The sequence below is a fragment of the Hydractinia symbiolongicarpus genome, chromosome 10 (genome assembly GCF_029227915.1).
Source record: "Hydractinia symbiolongicarpus strain clone_291-10 chromosome 10, HSymV2.1, whole genome shotgun sequence".
Classification (NCBI taxonomy): domain Eukaryota; kingdom Metazoa; phylum Cnidaria; class Hydrozoa; order Anthoathecata; family Hydractiniidae; genus Hydractinia; species Hydractinia symbiolongicarpus.
Genome location: NC_079884.1, coordinates 22,277,903 through 22,297,712, shown reverse-complemented (window position 1 = coordinate 22,297,712; position 19,810 = coordinate 22,277,903). Strand labels below are relative to the sequence as shown.

General features: G+C 33.3%; 2 protein-coding genes across 3 annotated transcripts; both read left to right on the top strand.

Annotated features, from left to right (window-relative positions):
• The first annotated feature begins 885 nt into the window (after positions 1-885).
• LOC130662287 (mitoguardin 2-like) lies at positions 886-8,777 on the top strand. Its single transcript, XM_057461109.1, has 13 exons — positions 886-1,746; positions 2,678-2,782; positions 2,862-2,897; positions 3,065-3,426; positions 3,509-3,570; positions 3,706-3,774; positions 4,061-4,133; positions 4,539-4,625; positions 5,168-5,266; positions 6,062-6,196; positions 6,619-6,672; positions 6,761-6,877; positions 7,519-8,777. The coding sequence occupies exons 1-13, from the start codon at positions 1,494-1,496 to the stop codon at positions 7,651-7,653; spliced, it is 1,587 nt and encodes a 528-aa protein (XP_057317092.1). The 5' UTR covers positions 886-1,493; the 3' UTR covers positions 7,654-8,777.
• Positions 8,321-19,790, top strand: LOC130662286 (leucine-rich repeat-containing protein 74B-like). 2 transcript variants are annotated; one of them, XM_057461108.1, is made up of 16 exons: positions 8,321-8,446; positions 11,123-11,265; positions 11,637-12,046; positions 12,812-12,895; positions 13,107-13,282; positions 13,625-13,732; positions 14,352-14,445; positions 14,520-14,650; positions 14,965-15,051; positions 15,180-15,295; positions 15,505-15,583; positions 16,669-16,758; positions 17,155-17,259; positions 17,341-17,499; positions 18,078-18,139; positions 19,454-19,790. In XM_057461108.1, exons 2-16 carry the CDS (start codon positions 11,138-11,140, stop codon positions 19,572-19,574), a joined length of 1,950 nt encoding a protein of 649 aa, XP_057317091.1. In that variant the 5' UTR covers positions 8,321-8,446; positions 11,123-11,137; the 3' UTR covers positions 19,575-19,790. The 2 variants fall into 2 exon arrangements, with proteins under 2 accessions (XP_057317091.1, XP_057317090.1); XM_057461107.1 differs by lacking the exon at positions 8,321-8,446 and adding an exon at positions 9,484-9,577.
• Positions 19,791-19,810: the final 20 nt, after the last annotated feature.

Sequence of the window (19,810 nt, the reverse complement as noted above, 5' to 3'; positions counted from 1 at the left end):
GGGTTTATGAATTAAACAAATATTGTTTGTCATTGAGTAAATGGGCACATGAAGATACGGGGACGGAGGCGTTTTTCATGCACGCAACAAAAGAGAACGGTACAGTAATTAGTTAGTAATAGACAACCTTGCACTCCCTCTCTAATTTTTACCTATTTGAAATTAGATAAAAGAAAAGGTCGCAGCAGTCGTTCATACGGCAGCTATATCTGACTTTTGTGGTTATGGAAAAAGCTAAGGCCACACTGACTTATATATTTTATCAGCTTATAGGCACCAAGTGACCATACCTAACACAGAAAAACATTTACAAGGTATATCTGCCAGAAAAAAGAGGAAACTAGATAAAATATGTTGTAACACTCTTGCTAAAAAGAAACATTTGAATTTAAGTATTTGACATACTCTGTTGCAAGCCACTATTTCCTCAAAAATAAACAGAGTCATAGCAGTTGATACTTCCAATTGCGGTAAAGCTTCACTTCGTTCTATGCAATATATCGTCTTCAATACAATTTGATGCACGTTTGTAAGACCATGCAGTGATTTTCAACGAAGCATTGTAGACAACGCTGTACTTCAAGATGTATATATTAAATTACAAATACAGATAATACATTGTACGTATCGAACAATCAGGATCAGCGCATAATTGAATACTACAAGGTATTACAGTGTATTACCGAATACTACAAAGTATTACAGTGCATTACCGTATATTACTAAGTACTACGTATTACTATTTATTACAAAGATATTGCATCAGTTATTAGTATGTAATAACAACATTTTCACGTTTAAAGTGCTTTCTGATGTTTAACAGTGTATGTCGAATGCAGTGGAGCTGCCGTCGGGGCCAAGAATACGACAATGTCTGATAGAGTGTTGAGGTTGTGCTGAGGTTCAAGTACAGTTGAGCTAGTGCTAAATGGAGTTATAGCCCGATCGCGAGTCTGGTCCAAAACCGATATGAACCTTGAACTAGACAGAAAAGCGGGAGGCGACTGGCAAGCATGTCTTTGTTTTGTTGCAAAAAAGCATCGATTAAACGTGATTTCTGACCACTTATGCCAGTGAAAATGTGTTTGTAAAAGCCTGGGGGCCAATAGTAATATTTGGCCAATATCTTTTCTTCCCTTAAGAAAGAAGGCAAATAAGGCTCTAGCTAGCGAACAACTACTTCAAAATAGTTTGAATAGAATCTACGTTTTTTTTCACATAAATTTAACTGTCATATATATTGTTACTACTTCAGTCAATGTAAACACCTAATTAGGCTTACAGGCAACATGGCAAACGGTAAAGTGCATTCTCTACAAAGTCAGACCATATTTTGTTAAATGCTTTGCTAAGTAAACAACAGTTTGAGGAACAAGATTTTGTGTTGGTTGAGAAAAAATGATTGTACTTGCACTACAAGGTTGGCAGCTGCTCAATTTCTGTTTAGTTATATTTTCAATAATTCATTCTAGAATTAATGTTTCAAATGCGAGATGGAATCAACCAGCGGAGGAAGTGGAATAACATCTCTGTTACAGACAACTAAAACTAAATTATTAGTTTTATCCTCCTTACTTGGTGTTAGTGCTATTATATATTTCACAAAGAACTATTTGGAAAAGGGACAGTTTCTTCCTACATGGTCATCAAGCACTGTTACATCGAAGAAATCTATTCTAAAACGTCAGCCTACTATTGTTGGGGGGCAACGGCATGTAGTGATCAAAGACGATGATAGATCATCTGGTAAAAAAAAAATATATATATATATTTTAATTTTCTTATGATTTGTGAAAATGCTAAGATTGTCACAGGATAAAGTTTTCAGTGACAATACGTCAATACTTTAAATGCTCTACCAACCTTCCTATTTTGTCTTCTGTTAGAACGGCTTTATTATGCATTAAAAAGTTTTACTTTTTTGTAAAGATTAAATTTTAATGCAGTTGATATATTTTAAATTTGTTCCATAAGGCGGTCTTCAAATTGCACTCAACACTCTGCAACTGCAAAAAGAAATGCTGTTGCAACTACAATAAAATCACTTCGTCATAACAATACCATAACATACCTTAAAAAATCGCTTATCAAAAGTCTTCAATTTTCTGGATAAAAACAGGGAAATGACTTTAACATGTTTTCCATGTAGAATAATCAACTAAATTCCGGGCAGCAACCAAAGGAAAAAAATAAGTGTGTATTTTTGATGAATAAGCTTTTAACACAGAATTCTTCTGTAACAATTTTCTATCAGGTGAAGGATTGTTCAGACATACCAGGCCACCTGTTTTTTGATTTGTTTCCCAAATGACTTAAAACATTTAGAGTATATATTTAATGAGAGTAACCAGTAGATTTAGACTTGCATATCCACAAGATCAGCTAATGCAGTTTATCCCCCTGCTAATATATGCTATGGCATATAATATTGCACCAAACTTGACAAATTAGTCTTTCCAGTATTTGATTGACAATTAAACAAATACTGCACATCCCTTTAAATACATTGTTCATCAGATGTATACTTTAGGACCTTAGGCATGAGCATACATCAGGACGTTGTAAATTTTTGTTAAGGAAATCAAAATTGTTTCATCTTTTGGGAGGCAAATTTTTAAAGTGTTTAGAAAAGGGAGAGTGCTGCGAGGATTTACCAAATATATCATTATGTTTATAGCTTCAAAACGAGTATTAAGGAGACAACGAAGCAGGCACAGCTCAATATCTTCTAAAAGGAGTCGGTCTGTGTATGGTGTAGCTAAACCTGATGCTGAAAAGCAGGGTGGGTATTTATGTTTGTTTGAGTAAAAGAAAATGGTCTTTTTAAATTATATAGTTGTTTTATTATCTAATATTTGAAGGTAAGGACAATGCAACAGATGTCAACCTTAATGAAGGTATAATTTATGTTTTGCATGTCTTCTTTATTGCTCAAGAAGTTTTGTTTATACTATTGTGTCTAAGCAGTTGATAAATTATTTTTATTTATGTTTAACAGAATTTTATTTTTGGTTTTCTAAGAATGTCTTTTGAAGTTTTAGTAACTTTTTTTGTTTGTTTGTAGCTATCAATGACTTTAGTAAATCTGTGTCAGAAATTGAAGAGGTTCTTGGAATAAACAATGAAACAAATGTTAAAAGCAATCGTAGCAGTTTAGTTATTGAAAACGAACTTAACAGACTTCGTCAGATGCTGGACTTTGCGCAGGACATACAGTTGGTGAATGAAAAATCCAGTGTGTATATTTATGACCAACACAAGGCGATAACCGAAGACCTAAATATTGAGGATGCACCAGAAGGAACATGTGAAGGTTATGATGAGATTGTAAATCTTATACGTGATCAGAAAAACTTTAGTGATGACTGGGATGATGACAGTGACAATGATTCGTTTTTATCTGCAGCAGAATCAATAGAGATTCAGGTTCGCTCTTGTTTTTGATTCCATATCTTTTTGCATGTTTGTTTGTCGATCTTGTCAGTTGGGAAATGTTTTAATTTTTTAGGATTCAGCGGAAGATATTGTAACACTGGAAATGAATCTAAAAGAGTTAATTGGAAAACATTGGTATAAATTTATCTAAAGTTTTTTAATTGAGAAAGTGAACTGTTAAACTGTGAAAGCTTTATTATTACACGTTTATGTGTGGAGTTTTGCATCATTGTTTTGAAGTAGTATTAGTTATCTTTTTTATGTTTTTAGTAAACACGATTATTACATGCATGGAATTGAATATTTAACAAATTATGGTGTACCTGTGAGAGCTATCAGGTAAAGTATTGATCTGTAGATGTTGATTAGTTTGAAATGTAGATTTACATACAAACCTGAATAACAAAAAATTGTTTAAAAAAAAAATAGAAAACGGAAAACAAGCATGTGGGTCCATATTTTTTTAAAGGTTGTGGACAGGAATTTTAAAAAAAAGTTTGACTTTTGACTATTATTTTTCATTGCTGATTTTAAACCTATTGAACATGAAAGGTCATATGCTATAAAATCCTTTAAATTTTAAGAATTTTTTTATTTATTCTCAAGTTGTTTTCTTTTCTTTTAGAACAGAGTTACTACAGTGCGATAATGATGTCGATTTTTGTGTGAAGGTTTATTGCATCCGTCGTGCATTTAAGGTGAATACTGTTAATAATTTATTGCATCGTGTAGTTAAAATTACTTTTTCAGGGTTCATAACTACAGGAAAGAAAACTTTTTTTTTTTCATTTTTATACTTTTTTTATCTGTGACTCTTTGATTCATACTCCAACAATCTTCTAACTTAAATTTCTCTCTTTACAATATTTGCATTATATTTTTATTTGTTAGTCAGGGATAATAGTACCCTTTTAAGACCTACTTGTAGAGAAAGCAGTACTATTTTGAAGTATCGTTAAGCGAAGTCAGAAAATTTCTTTTTGAATAACTGTGGTTATTTACTATGCATAATGTCAAAGTATTGCTGAATGTGAATAGTTTTTTAGATGTTTTGTTATAAACAAGCTTTATTTTTTTAAATTTACGTAACATCTTCTGTTCAGAAACTGTTAAAGAAGAAGGAATACAAAGATTGGTTTGTTGAATGTGGAAAAGAAGTATTGTCCGGACTCATCAGAAAAGCAAATTATGTGCGTATTCTCTTTTTTGTTGCCGTCAAATTAAATAAAAATTTTTGAAAATTCAAGAGAGGGATTATTGGAAAACCATATTTATGCACAGGATTTTGACTCCTTTTAGGAAAACCCTAGTGAGGCTTGTAAGAGCTTGTTGAATATCAAAAATTTAAAGCATGTTACATTTGTTAAATGCATTGCTTTAGGGATATTGTATTATTAAAACAGTTTACACTATGAGCCGGTTAACTTGTAGAGCATAATTCAATCTGCGAGAGTATGAATTTTTTTGTAAATTTTTAAATAACTTCGATATTTTGCAAAGAATGCCCTAAAAAGTTGTTCAAACTAATGCAAATAATTTTATTTTTATGTAAAACATAATTCTTATACATGCAAAAGTTATTTTGAAAATAAAAATTTGAAGGCTTTTAAACTTTAATAGAAAACTCATTCTTAAAAATAAAAACTATGCTTTCTGTACAGCGAGAGTTTTGATTATGTTATTGATTTTTTTATTAGTAGCTTTATTTCACTGTAATGGAATGTTTTTTTAGGATGATTCTCAGTTCTTTGTTGATTTCAATGATATGATGAACTATTGTGAAGATGCAAACAACTGGGAAAGTATAGAGGAAGAACTAAGTGGCAGAGGGGTGAGTCTGAGTGTATATTTTTTATATGCATTTGAATTATATACAAATCTTGATTTAAAACCACCATTTGGTCAAAAAGTCGAAAAAAAACATAAATTGGCAATTTCTGCTTCAAAAAATATAAAACACTGAAATACAGGGAGCTTTTAATTTCCACCTGCTTTGTGTTTCTCAGGAAAAATCGGAGAAATTAAGGGAAATAAATTATTTTTTGCAAAAAAACTTTTGCATCAAATTTTATATTGGTTTGGTATTTCAGGATTTCCACGCTTCCTAAAAAAACTAAAAAAAATTCTGATTTGTAAAACTCATAAAACCTACTAAATTTGTAGGGAACATCTGATAACATTTTAGGGAACTATTTGATAAACTCGTTATTTGATTTTTTAATGGATTTTTTTGTGAAATATAATATAATACTCTACTATTCTATAGTAAAGTACTTCAATGTTCTGCATCAACTAATGCGAAAATGAGATCAGATCAATCCAATTTGTCTTCCTTGTTTAATTTTTTTGATATATTGCGTCTTGTGTTTCGAAGTGGCAATTTCACTAATTTAAATTCTAACATTGCCTAAATTTTTGTATGTGTTTTCCTGCTCATTGAAAAAATCCTCTAAAAAGTCCTCCTAAATCCTTCCAAATGTCCCTTTGATTGTTAGTCATTATATTCAAGTTATTCTTCCCATGTTTTTAATCGTGTCTTTTTTTTCTTTACAGGGTGTCTGATCCCTGTATCTAAACTATCCATAGTTTGTCATTCCGTTAAAACCATATCCATAATTTTTTTTAGATCTGCTATGTTAACTTCTACGACATCATTCTTGATTTTATAATTATGGATTCATTTCAAGACCTTGAGAATCCACCTGCTGGTATTACAACCGCTATTCACAATCGCTGGCTGTCACTGCGAATTAAAGAAACAGTATGTTCAGAATTCTTATCCCCTTGATGATTGCCTCACTTCCCAGCCTTTCTCGGTTCTCTCACAATAATTTCTGTAAACTAGAATTTTCCTTTAACCGGAGTGCGCAGAAAAGTAACCTCATGAATATCATGAATATCGGCGATAGAAAGTATACAAGTGACTAATCCACGACCAGGAAATGGTTGTTTTGGGTTGGTGTTCTAAAACGAGTGGAGTTATCTTTTTGGAATTATCTGAAATGAGGGATCGGGTAATTATACAGGAGATGAATTGACCTAGAAACACCTGAGTAAACGAAAGGAAACATCATCTTAACTTTTTTTGGCTATAGCCCTCTAATAATTAATTAGAGACGCTTTTCTATGTATTAGACTTTACATTTGTACAGGATGTCCATCTACAGCTGTTTTGATCTTTAGGCTTTGTCAACTGCGATATGGACAGTCATCAGGGGAAAAAAGAGAATGTTGGAGGTATGAATCTGCCGTTTAAATGCCAGTTAGGATGTTTCATTTTTCGTTGAGTAAAGTAGTGTGTTTATATTATGTTGTTGGTGTTTAGAATCCTGCTGGTTTCTTCTCAAGGTTTTACGATATCTCAATGCATATAACACCAATATTAGCATGGGGATTTTTAGGTCCAGTGGAGGATTTAAACAAGTTATGCTCGTCATTTAAGGTGATAATTTGCTTTCTTGTAGCAATGTTAATGCCCTTCTGTTTGTTGGAAGCTGGATTCCCAATGCACACTCACTTCGAAAAAGTTCGGATGTTTTTATTTTCGGACGAATGTGTGGCTAAAAATTTTATTTTCTGAATTTTTCTGTGTTTGTTTTTTAATGTCTGAACTAAATGGTTCTAATAATCCAATTGCTGAGTTGTGGTTTTTACCAACCTTATTGTAATGAAACCAGTCCATGCTCAATGGATTATTGACCTTATGACCATTTAAGATATTTCCAGCAGTTCATAATCAAGGATTTGATAAAGCTGGCAACGATTTCGAAGCAGAAAACCCATTTTCAGATTTTTGCTAAGCAAACACCGATTGGATATTTTATTTCGATACAGGAAGAATCTTCATAAATATTGATGTTTGTTTTAATTCTATCATAAAATTAATTTTAAGCATTAAATCTTTCCAAAATTTAATGTCCAAAATTTTTCGGTCAGAACCTTCTCGAAGTTAAAGTAATTTGGTTTATGTCGTTTTTCCAAAAATGCAAAAAAAAGGAAATTATCCACTATGACATCTTCCTGTTTTATTGAACCAGATCAGAATTTGTATAAAAGTAATAAACATGTCTTTTTTTTTTCTAGAAATCGGTTCAGGGTTTTCTTTGTGATATTTTCTCAACAGAGACAGCTAATTACAAGTCAGTACAGACATTATCAGATGACATCTTGCGACTTGCGAAAAAAAGAAAAGAGGAGATTATCACGTTAATTAGCTGACCTGATGTCTTACCTTATAAATACCCTATAAATTTTCAAGATATATGTTGTTCTATTTATTACAACTGACATGTCACGTATGAAGCATCGTTAGCGAATTCTGTAACACACCTGTTTTACTCACGTGTTTCATGTTTTGGTCCGAGTTGAAAAAATGAGAACGTAGAAGAAAATGTCTACAACGGTGTATTTATTTTCTTTCAAAAAAATGAATATTTCATAAAACACTTTGCGATTTAATTCCGTGAAATGGATTACGGCTTTTCTTTTCAGTTTTAACTATGTATATTTGGATTTACTTTCTTCCGGAAATATTTACATGTACAGCACATTTTTATTTTGCAGAACAGCGTAGACACATTATTTCACAGAACCCCACTACAGTATTATTTCACAGAACAGCCATACCAAGGTAATTCACAGAATGGTGCTGCGTTGCCAATTTAGTTATTTCACAATGTTCTACCGCAGACCATTATTATTTTGCAGAATGATCCTGTAAAGTTATTTCATGGAATATTATTTCATCAAGCAATTGTTTCACTGACCAGTTTTGAAATGTGCTATTTTACAGAACTAGTGTTGCATTGAATGTTATTTCGTTTATTTGCGTTTTTTATTTGCATTTGTTATATAAACATGAAGAAAACAGTTACAGATTTAAATAGTTTATAAAATACTATTGTATATAAATAGTTTCTGTCTAATGGTTTAACTTGAGCTGTCTCGTTGTTTAGTTGAAGTATATCACGTAACGAGTTTTAGAAATTTTTTCAAATAATGTTCTTCCAAGGTAGGTGAATTTTCGTGTTTCTTAAAGTTTAAAGGTACTCGAGATAACTACTATAAAAAAAAAAGCAACCTAAAACTATTCAAATCCTACCACAACAGTTTTGAGTTCATTTTTGCATTCCCAAATCATTTTTTTTTCTCCACTTATCAAGAAACTAACCTTTTACAGTCCTAAATTTGCTTTTATTGTGGGATACGAAGTTAGTTTTTAAGTGGCTGACAAAAGTATAAATATAGAAACGAAAATATAGAAATATTTACGTAAGTATTGTACGTATTTTTAAGATTTTCATTTTGCTTAAAATTTACGACAATACATCTAAATATCTCTGTGGCATTGGTATTTGCTGGAATTTTGGCTAGCTATATGAGCAATAGCTTGCAACCTAAAAAACGCATGCGCGATAGTATACAAGTACAATCAGGTGCTCTTGACTTTTTTAAAGTCAAAACTTCACTTCATGTGAGCAGAATGACGAGCGACAATTCCACCCTGGACAGTTGCCCCCAGACTATTCCCCCCATTACTCATTGCCCCTAAGGTTATAGCCCCCCGGTAATTTACCCCGATCGTTTTGCCTCCCGGATAATCTGTTCGACGGAAAGTGCGAACACCTGCGAAACTTGCTGGTGCGCAAAAAGCAGACCAAAAGAATAAAAGGTATGGTGGTGACACTACGAAATCACAATTGTTCGATTTCAGTCGATAGGTAATAACTAAATTTCACATGGAATTCACTGAGACTGAGAAAGGAAACCGGTTACCAATGCTAGGTCTCGGATGAATATTTCTCATTTTTTCCAGTTTTTTCCACGTAAAGTATTCATCCGCTTTTGGTTCAGAAATAAATCGAAGTGTGAAAGACTGAGAACAAGGTTGTTGTACACAGTGTTTGTGTTATTTGGGTTGCAATAAAAATACGTACAAGTCAATTACTTCCACATGGCACTTGGGACTCATTTTAAAATAAAACGCTAAATATCCTTAATAGCTGATAATTACGTTAACGTTTTCTTGTAATAACGTTTGCCTTGTAAATAATTACTTTGATATCTATGTTTTTTAATGCATGAGGAGCAGACTTTAACTAACGTATGGTGCCATGGTGACAAAACATATGGTTGTGTTACGGTAAAAAAAATATATTGATATTCATATATTTTTAGGATCGTTAATGTGGGGTCCATGTTAGAAATAATTAGCTGTAACACCGTTGTGAATATTATATTTCTTTACAGATTCTATTGTGATTTCGATAGAAATGCTTTCTAGCTCTGTGCATCGGGGAAGCTTTCACGAAAGCATTCAACACGTTGCTATGGTAGTTACTGTAATATAATTTTAAATCTGCTTTTTTTTTCATGTGTTTGGAAAAAATGCTTTTGTGAAATATAAAGGTTTCGGCCATTCGCGCAAGAACACACCAAATTTCGCCAGTTCTGCGCGATTTCCACCTTGAAAGCATTCTGAGATATCGCTTAAATATGGTCTTTCGAAATGGATCCACCTGATAGATAATTTACGGCTTAAAAAGAAGAAAAAAAGTTCGATTTTCTCTTATCGCTGAATAAAATAAAATATTAAAGAGTGAGGTCAATATCAATGACGTCATAATAATTTTGCGCATGCGCACACGTTTCCCCCACAAAATTGCGGTTTAAATTACCGTGACTCTTCAGTTTAGCTTTGTAACGTCTTCGCCCTCTCCTCTGACTTAACAAAGCCAAGATCCTTGGGCATATAAGGGTTGACATAATTAAAACAATTTCAAACCAGCTAAAGTTTTTGATTATATAGGGATAAAGCTTGCCTGGTTTCAAATGGTTACAAAGCTCGCCTGTTTGTTATCCTAATGCTTTTGTTCTCTCTAGTAAGCGAGACAAAACGTTTTGTGTATTTTAGAAAGTTTTTTCTTTAAAGCCAAAGTATATTTGAATTCAATCATCGCCCTAGGCACCTCTTGTTCTTGCAGTTCTTATATCACAAGTAAACGAGTTTTATCTTGTGTGTTTTATGGTGAATTCAAAGTTTCAAGTTTTTTGGTTTGTCTTGTAACGAAACCTATATCCGTAAGTAACATCAGGTAAGTGGTCTGGACAATAAGCTGAATCAATGGTTTTGATAACGTGATGTGTTTGTTTTCTACGTGATGTTGCAAGCAAACGCTGTTTAATAGACACCTTGGTTCCCAAGAGATTTTTTTCTTTTTAATAATTTATTTTACCAAAAAGACAAAAATCGCTGAGGGTTGAATGATAGATTGACTGCGTATTACTTTATTCGGAGAAACTCGAGTTAAGAACAAACATGGCAGGTTAAAAAAAATTTTGCATGAAAAAACATTTTATAGAGTTTAATTTAGATGTATTTCCGCAAATCGCAAAATGAGGGAGAAGTTGAGCCTTAAAAATGCTTGTCTTTTTTTTTATTGTTTTTTTTTTCAAAACAAATGTTGCGCTCCAGAATGTTTTTATCGGCAAATTCTTCAAATCAAGGGAGCGTTTTTTCTTGTTATTTTGTTCTTTTTCCCACTTACACATCATCAAACAGTACTGGGTTAAAGTGACGTTAATAAATATTTTTTGCAAAATTTGCGACACTCGCGAAAATGTCTCGTAAATGTTAAACTCCAAAGATTCTCTGCTGTATGTTCAACAATATATTCCTTTCATACAGCACACGAAAGCATAAATGAAGAAGCAACATGTTCGCGCGCATACATCTCATGGAACACGACCTCGCAAACCTGTCCAAACAGCAGAACAGAAAAGAAAAACGTTGACATCTGCAGATGTAAAACTAACGTATTCGAGAGAAAGGTTTGTTTCTTATCATAAAATAATCTAACACGAATAATCTCATACTAAAGTTTCAGTCAAAGATACTGTTAGAAAAAAAACTCAGTTAAAGCTAATTTTGCATACAATTTCCATATCTCTTGTTGTGTTAGTTAATGTTAATTTATAAAAACGTTGAAGTTCAGATTTGATCAGAAAACTACCAGAAGTAAATATCAAGGAAAAAGAATCAAACTCTTGTCTGCACCTTAACTCAATCAATCATACAGAAATACATCGGAAGTTTCATATTTCTCCTCAAATTCCATCAAAAGTTTTTTTATATATTATTGACATGTCCATACTTTCATTTTGTTGGTGTAGATAAACAAATGACTACTGTTATTATATAGGTCTCAAAACAAACCCTCAACTTCACAAGAAAATGTATCAAGATGGAGTGCCAAAAGGAAAGATTCTCTAACCGTCAACTTTCAAACTGACTTCGGGCAGAATGCAAAGCGCGATCGTCCTGCTTTTAGCGCAATTCAACGAAAGAAAAATACACATGCAAACAAATCGGGTTCAAACAATATTGAAAAAAGAGATTCAGTCATCAGGACACAAAGCATCACATCTTCACAAAGTTTACCAGAAGTAAGCATTGATAAACCACAGAAAGATGTAACTTCGTTAAACAGGACAGTTACAGATTCTTTAGACTCTGCTGTTAATGTAGATAATGAAAACATTTTTATCACACAATGCAACAAAAGGGAGAGGAAACAGAAGGAAGCTTGGAGTGACGAGCAAAGAAATGAAAGTATGTGTATGGAGTACTGACTGTTCTTGTTTACATTTTTTGTTTTTCAAGTTACTGAAATACTAGAACATTTGATTTTCACCTGCAAGCACACTGTCTGGAATTCAATTCCGCCAAACTTTATTCTAGTAAATCATTTCTTATTTCTTTATTTGCAAAAAATGAAGTTGTCTGTCTGGTGTAATGTGGTCAAAAATGACGTTTATACACGAGAGAAGGGTAGCTTAAAATGCATACAGCTACCTACAAGAGTGGAGTGAAGGGGGTTGGAGGTGGGGAATGGGTGTATATGTACTAAATAGATTGCATAATATCATTGTTATCTTTATATTAATAGCAGCCAGATTTTGTATGTTTAGGCTAAAACCAGGCTATGTTAAGCTACAAAAATGCGATATATTTTTACCGACTTTTTTACGATCGGAAAATTCCCGTAGATATTTTTACGGGCTATTGACTAGTTGTATATCTAAAAAAAATTGCTTGTAAGCTGGGTTTTTTATAATGATGTAGTGGATGATGGAAATCGGTGCCCTTTCCATTTTTTTTTTGGAGGGGGAGAGGGGGTTAATGGAAGGCGGGGTGGATCACTCTACGTTTATTCAGACTTGACGCTCTATTCTTTTCTGATTATAATTTGGTTAATATGTAAAATACTAAGTTGTATTTTCTGCCGCTGCATTTAAAACAGTTACAAGTATATAGGGAAAACACTAACTGAAAGAAAATAAAAATAAATTCTGTATTGAAATTTGGTCTTTCCAGCCTCGATATCGTGTGCATCTATCGAGTCTGTGAATGATGATAACAGCAGTGATTATGATACAGATATCGAAGACAGCTTTCCAGGTAGGAGATCTTTTTAATTGTTTTACACGAGGAAGAAAATACTTGAAGTCAGTAGTAGTGTTTTGTGCCCAAACTTGTTTGAAGTGCAGTTGCTATGCAGCTAATATTGCGTAGCAACTATACTGCCCAAAATGGTCGCTTCCGTCATTGTCCTTAGACATCACATCGCCTTCTTCAACTTACATCACTTTCCAAAACTTTTTTTTTTTAGAACCGGAGTGCTCTCCCTATGATCCTAGTGCGACAGATATATATATTCAAGAATGTAAAGATATTGGCTTCATTCCCATTTCTTTTCTTATGAAAAAATTTAGAAATAAAACGCTAGAAATGCGTCACCACGGGCTTGGTGTAAATGGTACCTTGGCTGTGACGAAGGCTTTACTGGTTAGTAAAAAAAAATTTATTATGAACAACCTTGTTTCCATGGGCTTTTATACCAAAGTTATTAGCAATTCGCTGTTGAAGGCTTGTAAAAATATATTTCTATAATTAGGATGAATTAACATCAGCTTAGAACAAAATCTGTTTTTTAAAAATGATAGTTTATGTCTGGGACATCGGGCATATTTTTTTTAAAGAAAAACTTTCTTTCGTTGCAAATTAATTTCGCGCCCATCAATTTGCGAAATTCGCAAAAGTTGTAGACATATTATGTCTCTATGAAGAAGTATTTCCCTTATTAAAATCCAGCTGACTATGTTTGTTATCACAGTTCGTATTATTTAGAACAACACGTGCATAACACAACTGGATCTTTCGGATAATCAATTGAAAACAGAGGGTGGACTAACTTTTGCCGCTATGTTGCATGAAAATAACTATATTTCAGACCTGGTAAGTTCCCTGTAAGAATGTAAGACTCCCCCTCCTCCTCCCCAGGTCCGATTGACAAACACCCAATATTATCTAGTTCAGTCTAATACAAACTTTTTTTATAGGAATTTGGTTTGTAAGAACTTGAACAACTAATGATCAGGTTTAATCCAGCCTTGTTCCCACTTTTTTTCTGCAACTATTATATTGGGCCTGCATAGCTTTCCGTTAATATATTTAGATTTAGAAAAGAGTCAGGCACGAACTTGGGGTTGGGGTTAGGCTTAACTTTCACAAAAATATGTCAAGACTTAACAAAAATTAGGACACTGTAAAAGCTTGAAAAAACGCCTATTCTTAAACAAGCGTCGTTTCAAAAGTAAACATCTTTTAAATATACGCCCATGTGAAAATCTTAAAAACGCAAAAACGCCCTCTTAAGTATCCTCCTTGAATGAACGGCGCCTTTCGACCCATAAAAGTGAAAAATAAAATTAGTGTGAAATAACTTTTTGTGTAAATTGAGAATATGTGTAATTTTGTAGTGCATATTGATAAGTGAGACAAGTGATATATATAAAATTTTTTGCCACTACCATGTAAATGTGAGAACGAGGTTACAATCTATCATTTTATTTAGGTGTTATGTGACAACGAACTTCTTCCTGAGGCTGGCATCGCGTTCGCAAAAATGCTGCTAGTCAATACTACCTTAAAGTATTTAAATTTAAAAGGTACTCCTTTTTTTGGTTTATATTGAAAAGTTTTTTTGATTGCTTCTAATTTATCATTTCTTAATTTTGTGAAGGAAATAGATTCACAGATCGTGTTGCGAAAGCCTTTGCCGAGTCTTTGAAAATCAACAAATCCCTGCAAGAATTGAATTTAAGCTACAACGAAATCGGTGAGCAAGGTGGACTTTATTTGGGGGCCGGATTGGTAAGTGTTTTATTTGTTTTTGTCTGGATATTGCTCCCTAAAGTCCTTTTCCTCATATGAGTTAGGTTTTTTTTTTTTACTCAAGAAGAAACATATCGGGGAATATGGTTTATTTAAATACATTTAATTAAAGAAAATATCACATGTTATAAAAAGTTTAGTTTTGAGGTTGATTTGCTCACGAGATACTTATGTTGTCCCATTTTTGTGACATTTGTTAAAAGTTGGGTTCTTTCTATTTCCACAAAAGCTTCGGGAAACGCAGAAATGTAAAATACAAACAGTGAAAACGAGCCGTGTGTATCTTCTTTTAGGCACTGAACAAATGTTTAAAATCTTTTAATTTAAAATGGAATTGCATAAGAGGCAAAGGAGCTGTTTCAGTTGCAGCTGCTCTAAGGGTATGGTATTGTTTTATAAAACTGTTTATATACGTTGCTAAATTTAAAAAAAAAAAAAAAAAATTTGATTCTTAAATTTCCAACCATCATGCACCGGTCATTACTGTTTGTGTTTGTTCTTTTCGTAGAAAAATTGCTGCCTGACTGACTTAAATTTGTCATGGAATGGAATTTCTTTTATTGGATGCTTAGCATTCGGACGTCACTTAAAAGTAAACAAGGCATTGAAAAGTCTTGACATCAGGTATGTTTGTCTTTCCCTTATACTACTTGTTATGTGGATAGTGGATTTCTTGACATGGGGGCGCGGCGATACATTAAGTTTGGAGGAAAGAGAATGAGTTTTTTTCCTTTATACTTTAAGTAAATGTCCTGGAAACGGAGTTGGAGCTGTTGATAATATGTATTTGACATTCTGTATTTCGGTGAATCTCTCAATTCTTTTCCGCACAGCAACAATCGTATTGGTGTATATGGCGCTTCAAAGATAGCTCATGGCCTGGCGGCACATCCATGTCTCCATACATTTAAGGTTTGGAATTTTCTTATCTATTATTTCAAAAAGAAAATGATAAATGCATACTTTAGATGTGGCGAGCTTGAAAATCTTGTTGATAACTCTAGATCTTCCTTCTACATAATACGCGATTTCTAAATTAGGATACCATTTAATTCTTTAACGCGTTTGAGCAAGTTGGACTTTTTAAATCCGTTTTTGGTACCACAGCATACAAAAAGGGGTAAAAATGAGATGTTCTTTTGAGAGATTTATCGCCTATCCTGGCGCGTATTTGTTTACATTTGTGAATCAGTATTTAATTTAAGACCAGTAGACTGTATTAAAATTGGCGAATTCCAAATTATAATCAAGTTAATTTCATATTTTCGTCCCCAAAGCTCTTTGAAGATTAACTGGGGACGAAAATGGTTAATTTCATATGAAAAAGCTTGATAGTTGTTTAGGAAATTGTATATTTTTTTGCACAATCTTGATTCTTAAAATTTTGAACTTCGATAAGTTCACTTATGCATGACATCATAAACTAGCTCCACGTGAGGTGTTGTATTTACCAGTTTTGCCAAGCCAAGAGTTAAAATGTTTTTAGCTATTTAGTTTGAATATTTTACTAACATTTTAATATTTAGTTATTACAATTATGTTTAATAACAGCAACTACATGTTTAAGAGCGAAATCATGATGTTATAATTTCGCAGATTAGCAAAAAATTTAGGGGGCGTTTGCAGGGATCCCGCTCTCAGCAAAAATTTTACTAAATGGGATTTTTTCCCATATAAAAACACAGTCTCGGAAGGAACGAGATAGCTTCTACACGTATTTCAATTGAAAGAAAAAAAAATTCAACAAACTCATACGAAGGCGGGACAAAATCATTCCGGCAAACGTTCCATCCTGGTAATCCTGGGAAGCTTCCCGACCCTCCTCTCATTTAAACAGTCCCTGAACTTTTATCTACAGCACAAGTAAAAATTTTTCAAAAAATATCAAAGGATTCCTAGATAAGGTTTTTCATATGATCTCCATTTGTTTTGTTTTCACGAGAGGTAAGCTTTAGCAAATATTGTATATTTACTGATAAAAGACATGCAAAATATAGATTGGTTTGAATCCAATTGGTGATGAAGGAGTGATGTACGTTCTGGAAGCTGTTTTTAAAAACGCGTCTATCGAACTGCTTGGCTTAGATGTAAGTTTAGTAATTTCACTTGATATTTTACAGGGATAGAGGGATAGAGGGTATTTTAGCAAATTTAAATTTTAAAGCCTAAAGATTCACATGCGTTGTACATTCTCGTATCCATGTATCACGTATTATCTTCCCTGAGAGAACTATTCAGATATACAACAGCGAAGCACAATGTAGCTGATACTGATGAAAGTAGAACAATAAAAAATATTTTTTAAAAATAGTGATAAGACGTGCATCTTAGTCTGGGCTAGGATGTGGAAAAGCTGGAACACGACATTAATGCAGGAAATGTTAACGGTAGTTTCCAGACTCTCTGTTTTTTGTGGCTGAACGTTTGTTTCGATTACTACTGCTATGTAAATCATAATATAACCAGTTTCTTACTTTATACAGGACATCACTGTGTCTCATGACACATACAAAATGATATGTAGTCTTGAAAATACACGAGATATTACCATAGTAACGGGTGGTTTGGGCGGATACAGCAAGGGAAAGGTACGTAGTTAAAATTCTATTCTTGGCTTTTTTATAAAAAGAAAAGAGGCAGCGAAAAACTTGTGTTTTTTTTCATCGTAGCCTCCACCTTCTGGGATGGACGTGTTGGTACAGTTTATTCAAGACAATCGAATGCGACTCACAGATTTATTCTTTCAATGGGACAAAGACAGGAGTGGAGATATTTCAAAAGAAGAATTTTTGCGCGGGCTACTTGAAACTGGTTTGAAAATGGATAAAGTAAGATTTTAATACGTTTCATGCATGTCTGCTGTTACATGTAGTTGTTTGGCAACATTCTGTATCAAACAACAGTTGAATTTTGGTGCAGTTTCTTTCACGTTGTTGTTGATAAAGTTTCAAGTTTAGATTTTTAAAGCAAAAGTTGAATGAAACACAGATAGTAAACATTTTACAGCCTAAAGCACTCTTTCACTCGGACCAATTACGAAGGTTCAAATTTCTGACCAATCATCACCTATTTGTAACCTTTTTGTTCCAAATTCGGGACCTTTCTTAGCGAGATTAGAAAACGAAGAATAACGAAAATGATAATGCCCATTCTCACCATGTATCTACCACACTTCCAAATTTCTAACCTTCATTTTTTGATACTGCTAATCGAGCAATTCTGCCTTTATTTTAATTTTTTGACATAACTCGCTGATTACTGTAGTACTGTTTCCCATATCCTGACAAAACCCAAGCTAGTCGGAGCAATCTTACGAAATCTTGTTAACGGTTCACTCTAAACCACGTCTAACCTTTCCACACACGAAGCAGAAAAAATTGTGACATCATTTTTATCGACATTTTAGTTTCAATTGATGAATTTGATCGATCAGATTGACAAAAATAATGATGGACTTATAGATTTCAGGTAAACTTCTGTTTCATTTGAACGTTGATATTGAATGCACCAATGTTCAATTAATTTCACGAAGTATTTTTCCTGAATTTAGCCGTATACCAATAAGCCCATCGGTGTTATATCCCCTTTTTGAGCTGCAAAAGGGATAAAAATGCTAACATAAATTTTATTCATAATTTAATTTTGAACTTTTTGTGAAAACTTTATCCTCTTTCCCGCGAAAATATATCTCCGTCATGTACAAGATTCAGAAATGACAAAAAGAAAGCTTCTATTTCAGCGAATTTTCTAGATTTTATCGTTTCAGTTTCACTAGTAGTCTTTTTTCATTAAAGCAACGTTCTTTTCATCATATCTCTGAAGTTTCTTAAACTTATATAACGAAGCAGTGTAAATAAACCTTTAACGTCACATCACAGAGATAGCACAGACAGTAATTTAGAATACATGGGGCTGTGTTCTTTTGTAACGAGCAGAAAATTCACAAACAGATATGTGCTTTCTGTACAAGCAAAAAATATTTAGAACCTCGCAAGAAAACTGAGGTGGTGGAAGTTAGGTGGAGGCGGCAAGGGGCAAAAAGACTCTTGTAACAGCACTAGAGTACTTTGGTGTTTAAAAGTTTAAGGATTTTGTGATGTTTTTAATGTGTTGTTAATATAAAAAAAATATCTGCCTTATTAGACAAAAAATTGAAAAAAAACATTTTGTTGAAAATTATTTCCGCGAAATTATCGTAGAGTAATTCCCAAGCTTTGTCAAAATTAATACTTAATATATTTTTTCACTATTTTTATTTACATACTCGTCCCCAAGGTTTGGAGCCTAAGGGCCGTTAGCGCTTACTTGACCGCCCGCTTTGATGTCAAAAAAACAAAAAACCCTGGTGATTTCCCGCCTTAAGCAGTCTTTATTTCCCTTATAAAATACCCCTAAAAAAGCAGTGTAAAAAAGTAATTGACTAAAAATTAGTCCTTGCAAAAATTAGGTATTCGTCGGACAAAATATTCGTCACCTACCAAAAATTAAGTCACTTTTGTCCATTTTTTTAGGAATAATGTTTCTTTCCAGTCCACCAACTCTAGACAATAATTTTCACGCCCGTGCTTTACTACATACTTGTATGCCAAAATTTCATCAGACAGGATTTTCTTATTCTTTCCCAGAAAGCAGCCTGTTACAAGTTCCAAATGTGATATACAATTGCAACCTTGAACCCACGCTCTGTAGCATCTTTAATTGATGAAGCGCGTTTTACCCTCGCTACAAACCCTGGGTATAAGGTCGATACACTTGTACACAGGAATATTTGTTTCTACTTAGTGAGATCACTGCTGGTCGAAAACTGGTTGTCAACGAGAGAAGATTTCAGAAAAAAGTTGCTATTCGCACTGAAGAAAGAGAAGCCGAAAGTATACGCCTCCCAAAGATCAAAGGCTTTTAAAGAAAGAAAGTCACGGTGTGAAAATGTTTCACGGAAGATTATTCAAGAAAGACAATGCAGATGTTTCAACTTCGTGCCCAGTGTCTTGAGTATTACGCTTAGCAAGATAACAAATATAGCTGGAAATTCTAATACTTTAATACTGCAACGACTGTACATTATTTGGATGCTTTTCCAACCTCAATCCCAGGACCCGTTGTCTGTCTTTGTATATTGGACGTCAAAACAATAAGCGC